Source organism: Piliocolobus tephrosceles, chromosome 4 (assembly GCF_002776525.5).
Source record: "Piliocolobus tephrosceles isolate RC106 chromosome 4, ASM277652v3, whole genome shotgun sequence".
NCBI classification, from domain to species: domain Eukaryota; kingdom Metazoa; phylum Chordata; class Mammalia; order Primates; family Cercopithecidae; genus Piliocolobus; species Piliocolobus tephrosceles.
This window is the reverse complement of record NC_045437.1, coordinates 158,152,551-158,164,447: the sequence shown is the minus strand read 5'-3', so window position 1 is coordinate 158,164,447 and position 11,897 is coordinate 158,152,551. Positions and strand designations below refer to the sequence as shown.

Here is an 11,897-nt window from a genome sequence, read left to right as displayed (position 1 = left end):
ATATATAATAGGATATATATATATAATAGGATATATATATATATATATAATAGGATATATATATATATATAAAGGGGAGTTTATTAAGGAGTATTAACTCACATGATCACGGAGTCCCACAATAGGCCATCGGCAAGCTGAGGAGCAAGGAAGCCAGTCCAAGTCCCAAAGCTGAAGAACTTGGGGTTCAATGTTACAGGGCAGGAAGCATCCAGCATGAGAGAAAGATGTAGGCTGGGAGGCTAAGCCAGTCTAATCTTTTCACATTCTTCTGCCTGCTTTTTATTCAGGCATGCTGGCAGCTGAGTAAATAGATGGTGCTCACCAAACTGAGGGTGAGTCTGCCTCTCCCAGTCCACTGACTCAAATGTTAATCTCCTTTGGCAATACCCTCACAGACACACCCAGGAACAATACTTTGCATCCTTTAATCCAATGAAGTTGATACTCAGTAATCCATCATAAGTGGACTGAAAAATTTGAGAGGAGGCATTGGACGGACCTTTTTTTTTTGAGACAGGATCTCACTCTATTGCTCAGGCTGAAGTGCAGTGGTGCGATTACAGCTTACTGCAGCCTCCACCTCCTTGGGCTCAGGTGATCCTCCCACTTCAGCCTCCCAAGTAGCTGGAACTACAGGAGTGCACCACCACACCTGGCTAATTTTTGTATTTTTTTGAAGAGATGGTTTCACAATATTGCCCAGGCTGGTCTCAAACTCTTGGGCTCAAGCGATCCACTTGCTTCAACCTCCGAAAGTGGTGGGATTACAGGCATGAGCTATCACACCCGGCCAGGACAGACCTCTCTCAATGGCGAAAAAAAGCCAAAAGAAAAGAAGAAGAAAAGAAAAGAAGGATGTATCCCATAACATTCTCACCAAAGGTGGTCTTAGCAGAGGAGGATTTTAATAATGAAAAGAATATAGGATAATCAAGTCTGTGGAAACCAGTCAGTCTCTATTACAGCCACCTCTGTCAGAACAGGGCTGGAGAAAGAGGCTAATTGGTATCCTCTTTGTTCATGGCTCAAGAACAAAGTGGCCATGGTGGCAAGAATGAAGGTCATACATAGGCTCAGCAATATGGATTTCCACTATCCAAGGCCAACCTGGATGCCACTGCTGAGTGCCCAGTCAGCAGCAGACAACAACACTGACTCCAAGTATGGCACTATTCCTCTGGGTGCTCAGTCAGCTTTGTAGTTGAGTACATTGAACTACTTCCATCATGGAAGGGGTAGCATTTTGTTCTTACTAGAACAGACATTCAATACAGATTTGCCTTCCCCATACAAAATTCTGCCAAAATTGCCATCCATGGTGTCACGGAATGCTTTACCCATTGTCATGATATTCCATACAACATTGCTTCTGATCAAGGAACTCACGTCACAGCAAAATAATTGCAGTATGAGTCACTGCTCCTGGAATTCACTGGCCTATGTTCCCTATCATGCTAAAGCAGCTGGCCTAATAGGATGATGGGATGGCCCTTTGAAGATTCAGTTATAGCACCAGCTAGGTGGCAACAACTTGCAGGTAGGGCAGAGATCTCCAGAGGGCTATATATATATGCTCTGAATCAGCATCCAATAAATGGTACTTTTTTCCCTCCATAGTCAGGAATCAAGTGGTAGAAACAAAAGTGGCACCATGCATTATTAACCCTGGTGATCCACTAGCAAAATTTATTCTTCCTGTTCTCATAATTTTATGTTTCACTGGCTTAGAGGTCTTAGTTCCAAAGGGAGAAATTCCTCTACCAGGAGACTAATTCCATTAAGCTGGAAGTTAAGACTGCTCCCAGTCACTGTGGAGTTAACAGGCTAAGAAGGGACTTATGGTGTTGACTGGAGCGACTGATCTGGACTACCAAGGGGAATCTGAACTACTACTCCATAATGTGGTAAGGAAGACTATGTCTGGAATACAGGGGATCTCTTAGGGTATCTGTTAATTTTATCATACCCTATGATTAAGGTTAATGGAAAACTACAACAACCCAATCCAGGCAGGACTACCAATGGCCCAGACCCATCAGAAATAAAGTTTGTGTCACCCACCAGGTAAAGAACCATGACCATCTGAAGTGCTTGCTGAAGGCAGAAGGAATATGGCATGGGTAATGGAAGAAGGTGGTTATAAATACCTGTTACGATCACCTGATTAGTTAGACAAGTATCTTTGTTTTCTTCTCTCTCTTATTTCTTTATCATATAATGTGCAATGTATTAATGACAGTTAACTTTATATCACAGTTTTTAAGTTACAGGATAGCAAGAAGAAGGGTGAACATTGCCTGAAACTTTGTATCCTCTAATGGGGAAAGGGTTAGCACATTTTCAGTTTTATGCAGGACAGTTGTAGCATGTTAGGCAAAAGTATGACTTTATTATTGTCTTTATTTAGAGACTAAATATGGTTTAAGGAGATGCAAATGGATGCGTAGTTGATAAGGAATGCACTGTGATGGTTAGTTGTATATGACAACTTGCCTAGGATGTATTACACAATTATTCAGTTAAATACTAATCTAAGTGTTGCTGTGAAGGTATTTTGTAGAAGTGGCTAATATCTATAATAGACTTTATATAACCTTTAAGGAGATTATCCCTGATAATATAGGTGGGCCTCATTCAATCAGTTGAAAGGCCTTAAGAGCAAAACTGAAGTTTATCTGAACAAGAAGAAATCTATCTGTAGACTGCATCATTGGCTCCTGCCCAAGAGTTTCCAGCCTGCCATACAGTTTTCAAACTTGCCCAGCTATACTTATACAGCTCCATAATTGTATAAGTATAGGTGGGCCTCATTCAATCAGTTTTAAGGCCTAAGCCTCAAAACTGAATGTTTGTCTTCTCTATATCTCTCACTCTCTCTTTAATATTTTCTATATATATATATATATATATATATATATATATAATTGGCTCTTTTTCTTTGGTAGGATCCTGACAAATACAGGATCTTGCTATTCCCTACCACTATGCTGATGTTATCAGAGATAGAGATAGAAAGAAGTCAATTATGTGCTTTCTCCTTGAAACCTTCATAACCTAAGGAATATGAAATATGAAAAGTCAGCACCATAAATTAGGTCGGGTAGCAATATAGTATTGTGATGGTCAATTTTAGATATCAGTTTGGCTGGAATAAGGGATACTCAGAAAGCTGGTAAGGCATTATTTCTGAGTAGATCTGTTTCTGTGAGGATGTTTCCAGAAGAGACTGGCATTTGAATCAGTGGACTGAATAAAGAAGATCTGCCCTCGCCCAAAGTGGTCAGGTACCATTCAACTGGTTGAGGACCAGAATAGAAAAGGCAGAGGAAAGGCAGATTTACTGTCTCTTCTGGAGCGAGGACATCCATTTTCTCTTGCCCTTGGACCTTAGAACTCCAGGTTCCCTGGCCTATGGATTCTGGGAGTTGCATTGTAACTCCCCAAGTTCTAAGTCCCTTGGACTTGGACTTAGTGATGCCACTGGCTTCTCTGGTTCTCTAGCTGGCACATGGCATGGCATGGAACTTTTCAGCCTCCATAACCATATTAGCCAATTTTCATTAAAAATCCCCCTCACTGGCTGGGCGCGGTGGTTCACACCTGTAATCCCAGCACTTTGGGAGGCTGAGGCGGGTGGATCACAAGGTCACGGGATCGAGACCATCCTGGCTAACACAGTGAAACCGCATATCTACTGAAAATACAAAAAAAAAAAAAAAATTAGCAGGGCATGGTGCTGGGTGCCTGTAGTCCCAGCTACTCGGGAGGCTAAGGCTGGAGAATGGTGTGAACCCAGGAGGTGGAGCTTGCAGTGAGCTGAGATCGTGCCACTGCACTCCAGCCTGGGTGACACAGCAGGACACTGTCAAAAAAAAAAAAAAAAATCCCCTCTCATATATCTCTATCTCCTTTAGGTTCTGTTTTTCTGGAGAACCCTGACAAATACAATTATTAAGTATCAAATGAGTAGCACTGAATTGAGTATTCAAGGAACTTGTAAAAAAGAGAGATCTCTATAGACTTAGAGAATGCTCAGGGCAGGTACTGTGGAGGAAATAAGTACAAGAATTAAGAGTGGACATCTTGGTTGAATTGAAGCTGTATATATCTAACTAAATTTCAATTGCTTCATTGGCTGTTTATTCATAAAAATTCCAAAGTGCCACTGAGTAATTAGACGTTCTGGCTGAAGCATCGTGAGGGGAGATGTTAAGCCTTCTAAACTAAAAAAAAAAGAAAGAAAACAAAACAAACACTGCATTTGGAGTTTAGAAAGCTTAAAAGACTGAATTCCTCTCTACCACTTGGAAAAAGTATGATCTTGGACAAATTCCATACCACTTTAAATCTCAGAGCCTTAATACGTAAAATGGGAATAACAGTACACATGTCATCTATTATAAAGTCATAATGAGAAATAAATGAAATATAAGGTTCTTAGCACAGTGCCTTTCACAGAGGAAGTAATCAACCAATATGAGGTCAATGCAAAAACATCTCCACATCTCTAAAAAGAATGCTACTAAAATTGAAACCAAAACAATACTAAATTTCACATAATATAAGAGGAAGTATCCTGGATAAATAGATTTTACATCAGTGTCATATGCTAATTTTTCAAAAGATAAAGTATCTGTCTTTAAAAAAATTATTTTACTCTGGTTCTGGTTCTGAAATTTGACTAGACTTTTTTTTTTTTTTTAATGAAGAGACAGACAGTGTCTCCCTCTGTCACTCAGGCTGTAGTACAGTGACATGATGATAGCTCACCATAACCTTGAACTCCTAGGCTCAACTGATCCTCCTGCCTCAGCTATCCAAAGTGCTGGGATTATAGGCATGAGCCACTGAGTCCACCCCTGACCAGGCTTTTATAATTTTACCATTTCCACTTTGTGCAAGAACTCTTAGAATACAATTTATATCTGAATTTCCTGTGTACAGAAGGCATTTTTAATGAAAAAAAAAAGTTTTCTATCATCCAAAAAGTATGCTCTGCATCCATACTACAGTACCTTGAGGGATATCCTTAGGAAGAGAATATTTCTTCTTCTTTACAATAACACCTTTATTTTTCACTTGTCTAGCTCCTCCTGGTGATGCTCTAATAATACAACATATTTCTGATGCATTTGCAGGAAACTGGAAAAGAAAAAAAGCAGATATTACATAATTCCTCCAAATATTACACTTGTATGTTGCTTTATTTCAAATGCAACTAGTCTTAATATCTGTATTTCTTAGATATTAATAATAGCAAGCATTTATTAAATGCTTACTCCACTCCTAACAGTAATTGGTTTGAAAACATATGTTCATTTAATATTCACAAAACCAAGCAAGGCAGATTATATTATCTCCATTTTATAAATGAGAAAACAGTTTCGGAGAGATTGACTTACTTAAGGATAGGGAGCAAGTAATGGTAGAGTTGAGATTCAAGCATGCTGAAGTAGGAGAGAAAGTTTGCATGATTTATTGAGTTAAAACACAAATTTAAATTTAACTGAGTTAAACACTAAATTCCTTAATTTTTTACCTCAGGTAATTCTGACAATTTCCCATCAGGCAGATAGTCTCTGGAATAAAAAAATACCGGCTGGGCACAGTGGCTCATGCCTGTAATTCCAATACTTTGGGAGACCAATGCAGGAGGATTCCTTGAGGCAGAGGCAGAGGCTGAAGCAGAGGCAGAGGGGGAGAGGGAGGGAGAGGGAGTGGGAAGGGGGAAAGAAAGGAAAGAAATGCCATATCTTTCAGAAGTGACATATCTTGTTTTTTAGAATTCAGAAGCAGAGATGTATTTATCCAGTGCTTCTGTTATTTTAAATAAAGCCTATATAGAAACTTATGTAATTTTCTTTTTTTTTGAGACAGGGTTTCTTTCTTTTGCCCGGGCTGGAGTGCAGTGGCGTGATCTCGGCTTAAAGCAACCTCTGCCTCCCAAGTTAAGTGATTTTCATACCTCAGACTCCAAGTAGCTGAAACTACAGGCATGCGCCACTACATCCGGCTAATTTTTTTGTTTTTAGTAGAGATGGCATTTCACCATGTTGGCCAGGCTGGTCTCTAATTTCTGACCTCAGGCGATCTGCCCGCCTCAGCCTCCCAAAGTGCTGGGATTACAGGAGTGAGCCACCGTGCCTGACCAGAAACTTCTTATGTAAATTAAAAAACATATTTTTTAAGTTTTATAAGTACATAGTATGTATATATTTATGCAGTACATGATATGTTTTGGTACAGACATGCAATGCATAATCATCACATCTATGGAAAATCGGGTATCCATCCCCTCAAGCATTTATCCTTTGCATTATAAACAATCCAATTCGTTATTTTTAAGTGTACAATTTTAAATACCAGACTTTTATAATTTTACCATTTCCACTTTGTGCAAGAACTCAGAATATAATTCATAACTGAATTTCCTGTGTACCTAAGGCAGTTTCCTATAGGGCCAGCAAATACTAGGTCTTATTCATTCTTTCTATTGTTTTGTACCCATTAACCATCCCCACCTACCCCCACCAATCCCCACCCCCAGCACCCAGCTATCCTTCCCAGTGTCTGGTAACCATCCTTCTATTCTCTATCTCCATGAGTTCAATTGTTTTGATTTTTAGATCCCACAAATAAGTGAGAACAAGTGATGTTTGTCTTTCTGTGCATGGCTTATTTCCCTTAACGTAATGACCCCCAGTTCCATCTATGTTGTTGCAAATGACAGGATCTCATTCCTTTTCATGGCTGAATAGTACTCCATTGTGTATAAGTATCACATTTTGTTTATTCATCTGTTGATGGACACTTAGGTTGCTTTCAAATCTTGGCTATCGTGAACAGTGCTGCAACAAACATGGGAGTGCAGATATCTCTCCGATATACTGGTTTCCTTTCTTTTGGGTATATACCCAGCAGTGGGATTGCTGGATTGGTAGCTCTATTTTTTGTTTGTTTGTTTGTTTTCCCGAGATAGTGTTTCACTCTGTCACCCAGGCTGGAGTGCAGTGGCGTGATCTTGGTTCATTGCAAACTCTACCTACCAGGTTCAAGCAATTCTCCTGCCTCAGCCTACCAAGCAGCTGGGATTACAGATGCGCACCACCATGCCTGGCTAATTTTTGTAGTTTCAGTACAGACCGGGTTTCACTATGTTGGCCAGGCTGGTCTCCAACTCCTGACCTCATGATCCGCCCACCTTGACCTCCCAAAATGCTGGGATTACAGGCATGAGTCACCGTGCCTAGCCTATTTTTAGTTTTTTTGAGGAACCTCCAAACAGTTCTCCATAGAGGCTGTACTAATTGACATTCCCACCAACAGTTTATAAGGGTTCCCCTTCTCCACATCCTCACTAGCAATTGTTATTGCCTGAGTTTTGGATAAAAGCCATTTTAACTAGGGTGACATAATATCTTACTGTACTTTTGATTTGCATTTCTCTGATGATCAGTGATGTTGAACACTTTTTCATATGCCTTTTTGTAATTTGTATGTCTCCTTTTGAGAAACGTCTTTTCAAATCTTTTCCCCATTTTTGAATCAGATTATTAGATTTTTTTCCTACAGAGATATTTGAGCCCCTTTTCCCTACAGAATTGTTTGAGCTCCTGGTTATTAATCCCTTGCCAGATGGGGAGTTTGCAAATATTTTCTCCCATTCTGTGGGTTGTCTCTTCACATTGTTGATTGTTTCCTTTGTTGTGCAGAAGCATTTTAACATGATATGATCCTATTTGTCTATTTTTGCTTTGGTAGCCTGTGCTAATGGGGTATTACTCAATAAATAATGTCCTAGAGTGTTTCCTCAATGTTTCCTTGTAGTAGTGTCATAGTTTGAGGTCTTAAGGTATTTAATCCACTTTAATTTTTCTATAAGGTAACAGGTAAGGATCAACTTTCATTCTTCTGCACGTGAATATTCAGTTTTCCCAGTATAATTTACTGAAAAGACTGTCTTTCCCCAATGTATATCCTTGCTACCATTATGGAAAATGAGCTCGCTTTAGATGTATGGATTTCTCTCTGGGTTCCCTATTCGGTTCCATTAGTCTGTGTGTCTCTTTTTATGCCAGTACCATGTTGTTTTCATAGCTCTGTAGTATAACTTGAAGTAATATCATTCTTCCAGTTTTGTTCTTTTTGCTCAGGATAGCTCTATTAGTCCGTTCTCACACTGCTATGAAAAAAATACCCCAAATTAGGTAATTGATTAAGGAAGGAGGTTTAATTGACTCACAGTTCTACATGGCTGGGATAGCCTCAGGAAAGTTACAATCATGGTGAAAGGCACACCTCTTCACAGGATGGCAGAAGACAGAATAAGTGCCAAGTGAAGGGGAAGCCCCTTATAAAACCATGGGATCTTGTGAAAACTCACTATCATGAGAACAGCATGAGGGAAACTGCCCCCATGATTCAATTACCTCCACCTGGTCCCACCTTTGACACGTGGGGATTACTACAATTCAAGGTGAGATTTGCGTGGGAACACAGAGACCAACTGTATCAATAGCTTTGGCTATTCTGGATCTTTTGTGACTGCATGTAAGTTTTAGAATTGTTTTTCCTGTTTCTGTGAAGAATGTCATTGGTATTTTCATAGAAATTCCATTAAATTTGTACATTGCATTGAGTAGTATGGATATTTTGTGATATTGACTCTTCCAATCTATGAACATGAAATATATTTCCATTTTTTTGGTGTCCTCTCCAATTTCCTTCATGTTTTATTCATTGTACAGATCTTTCACTTTTTTGGTTAAGTAAATTCCTAGGTATTTATTTTACCTATGGCTATTGTAAAAGGGATTACTTTTTAAATTTCTTTTTCAGATTGTTCACTATTGGCATATAGAAATGCTACTGATTTTGGTATGTTGATTTTGTATCTTGCAACTTTCCTGAATTTATTTATCAGTTCTAATAACTTTTTGGTGGAATCTTTAGGTTTTTTCAAGTATAAGATCATATTATCTGCAAACAAAGATAACTTAACTTCTTCCTTTCCAATTCAGATGCCCTTTATTTCTTTCTCTTGTCTGACTCCTCTAGCTAGGACTTCCAATACTATGTTGAATAACTGGTGAAAGTGAGCATCCTTGTCTTGTTCCAGGTTTAAAAAAAAAATAGGCTTTCAGTTTTTTCTCATTCAGTATGATACTAGCTGTGCGTCTATTATGTATGGCTTTTATTATGTTTGACAGAGCAGAAGCACCGTCATCTCAGACAAATACCGCCACTTTAAGTTCCAGCTCCCTTTCCAGCCTCATGCATTTCAAGGAAATCATTTCTCTTCTACCTATAAGCAGCCAGAAAGAGCAGACAGTAAAACACAGATAAGACAGCTCCCGCACAGAGGGAGATGGGGGGAAAGTCTCTTGGGTAACTGCCAAACTTCACCCTCATACAATGGGCCCCAGTAAAACAGTGGGCCTTAATAGGCACATTCCTTTCCCTGCAGGTGCACTAAGATAGGGAAGCTAAAAGCAGACTGGGGGCGTTGGTAGTGGGGAGTTATGCCTGCAGCTGCAGAAAGATGTATGGGAACACACACACACCTCTCCCTCCCAAATAAGCACAACAGGTTAGGCATGGTGGCTCATGCCTGTTATCCCAGCACTTTGAGAGGCCAAGATGGGAGGATCAGTGGACGTCAGGAGTTCAAGACCAGCCTAGCCAACATGGTGAAACCCCAACTCTACCAAAAATACAAAAATTAGCCAGGCATGGTGGTGCATGCCTGTAATCCCAGCTACTCTGGAGGCTGAGGCAAGAGAATTTCTTGAACCCCTGAGGTGGAGATTCACTTCCAGCCTGGGTGACAGAGCTAAAAGCTAGACTCCATCAAAAAAAAAAAAAAAAAAAAAAAAAAAAAGCACAACAGAGAGACACAGAAGCAATCCAAGCTTCTAATAAACTCTCCCACTCTGAATCCTTAAAAACTCTTAGTCTATAAGACAGTGTGCCTCTGACCTAACTCGGCCAGAAGGCTCCTCTCAGGTTTGTTTTCTCTAAGACAAACCTGCCTTGACTGGAAAGCTACCTTTCTTGTTTCTTTCCTTTCTTTACTTCTTACAGTGTTGAGATATGTTCCTTCTATGCCCAGTTTTTTGAGTGTTTTTATCATGAAGGGGTATTAAACTTTATCACATGCTTTTCAGCATCAATTGATCATATGGATTTTGTCCTTCATTCTGTTGACACAAAGTATCATGTTGATTGATTTGCATATGCTTAACCATCCTTGCATCCCTGGGATAAAACCTACTTTGTCATGGTAAATGGTTTGATTTATTTATTTATTTATTTTTGAGATGGAGTCTCACTCTGTCACCCAGGCTGGAGTACAGTGGTGTGTTCTCAGCTCACTGCAACCTCTGCCTCCCAGGTTCAAGTGACTCCCCTGCCTCAGCCTCCTGAGTAGCTGGGATTACAGGTGTGCACCATCATGCCTGGCTAATTTTTTTGTATTTTTAGTAGAGACAGGGTTTCAGCATGTTGGCCAGGCTGGTCTCCAACTCCTGACCTCAGGTGATCTGCCTGCCTCAGCCTCCCAAAAGTGCTGGGATTACAGACGTGAACCACTGTGCCTGGCTGATAAATGATCTTTTAAATGTATTGTTGAATTTGGTTTGCTACTATTTTGTTGAGGATTTTTCCATCAATATTCATCAGAGACACTGGCCTATAATTTTCTTTTTTTGAGGTGTCTTTCTCTAGTTTTGGTATCAGGGTAATTCTGGTCTCATAGAATGAATTTGGAAGTATTCCCTCCTCCATTTTTCAGAACAGTTTGAGTAGGATTGGTATTAGTTCTTCTTCAAATGTTTGGTAGAATTCAACAGCAAAGCCATGAGGTCCTGGGCTTTTCTTTACTGGCAGACTATTATGGCTTCAATCACATTACTTGCTATTGGTCTATACAGGTTTTTGATTGATGGTTCAATCTTTGTAGGTTCTCTGTGTCTCGAAATTTCTCCATTTCTTTTAAATTTTCCAAATTATTGGCATATAGTTGCTCATAGTGGCCACTAATGATTCTTTGAATTTCTGTAGTATTCATTGTAATGTTCCTTCTTCATCTCTGATTTTATTTACTTGAGTCTTCTTTTTTTCTTAGTCTGGCTAATGGTTTGTCAATTTTGTTTATCTTTTCAAAATACCAACTTTTTGTTTTGTTGGTCTTTTGTATGTTTCTTCAAATTCATTTATTTCTGTGCTGATCTTTATTATTTCTTTTCTTTTACTAATTTTGGGTTTGCTTTGCTCCTGCTTTTTCTAGTGCTTTAAGATGTGTCGTTAAGTTGCTTATTTGAAGGTTTTCCTCTTTTCTGATGTAGGTACTTACAGCTCTAAATTTCCATTAGTACTGCTTTTGCTGTATCCCATAGGTCTTGGAATGTTGTGTCTCCATTATTATTTGTTTCAACAATATTTTCAATTTCCTTCTTAATTTGTCATTGACCACTGGTCATTCAGGAGCATACTGTTTAAATGCCAGGTGTTTGTATAATTTCCAAAACTCCTCATTATTGATTTGAAGTTTTACTCCATTGTGGTCAGGATAGATGCTGATATTGTTTCAATTTTTTGAGTGTTTTAAGACTCATTTTGTGACCCAATACATGACCTGTCCTTTGAGAATGATTCATGCACTGAGGAGAAAAATGTGTATTCTGAAGCCACTGGATAAAATGTTCTATAAATATATATTAGGTCCATTTGTTCTACAGTGCAGATTAAGTCTGATGTTTCTTTGTTGATTTTCTGTCTGGGAGATCTGTCCAATGCTGAAAATGGGCTCTTTAAGTCTCTAGCTGTTGTTATATTGAGTTCTGCCTTTGTGTGTGTGTGTGTGTGTGTGTGTGTGTGTGTGTGTGTGTGTGTGT

At 39.2% G+C, this 11,897-nt stretch overlaps 1 protein-coding gene across 1 annotated transcript in view; it reads right to left on the bottom strand.

The window, feature by feature from the left end:
* MEIKIN (meiotic kinetochore factor) overlaps positions 1–11,897 on the bottom strand; it is a 135,776-nt gene that overhangs the window by 6,675 nt on the left and 117,204 nt on the right. The window contains exon 12 of the mRNA XM_023196731.2: positions 5,019–5,145. Within this exon, the coding sequence (XP_023052499.1) occupies positions 5,019–5,145 (127 nt within the window). The remainder of the gene's footprint in view (positions 1–5,018; positions 5,146–11,897) is intronic.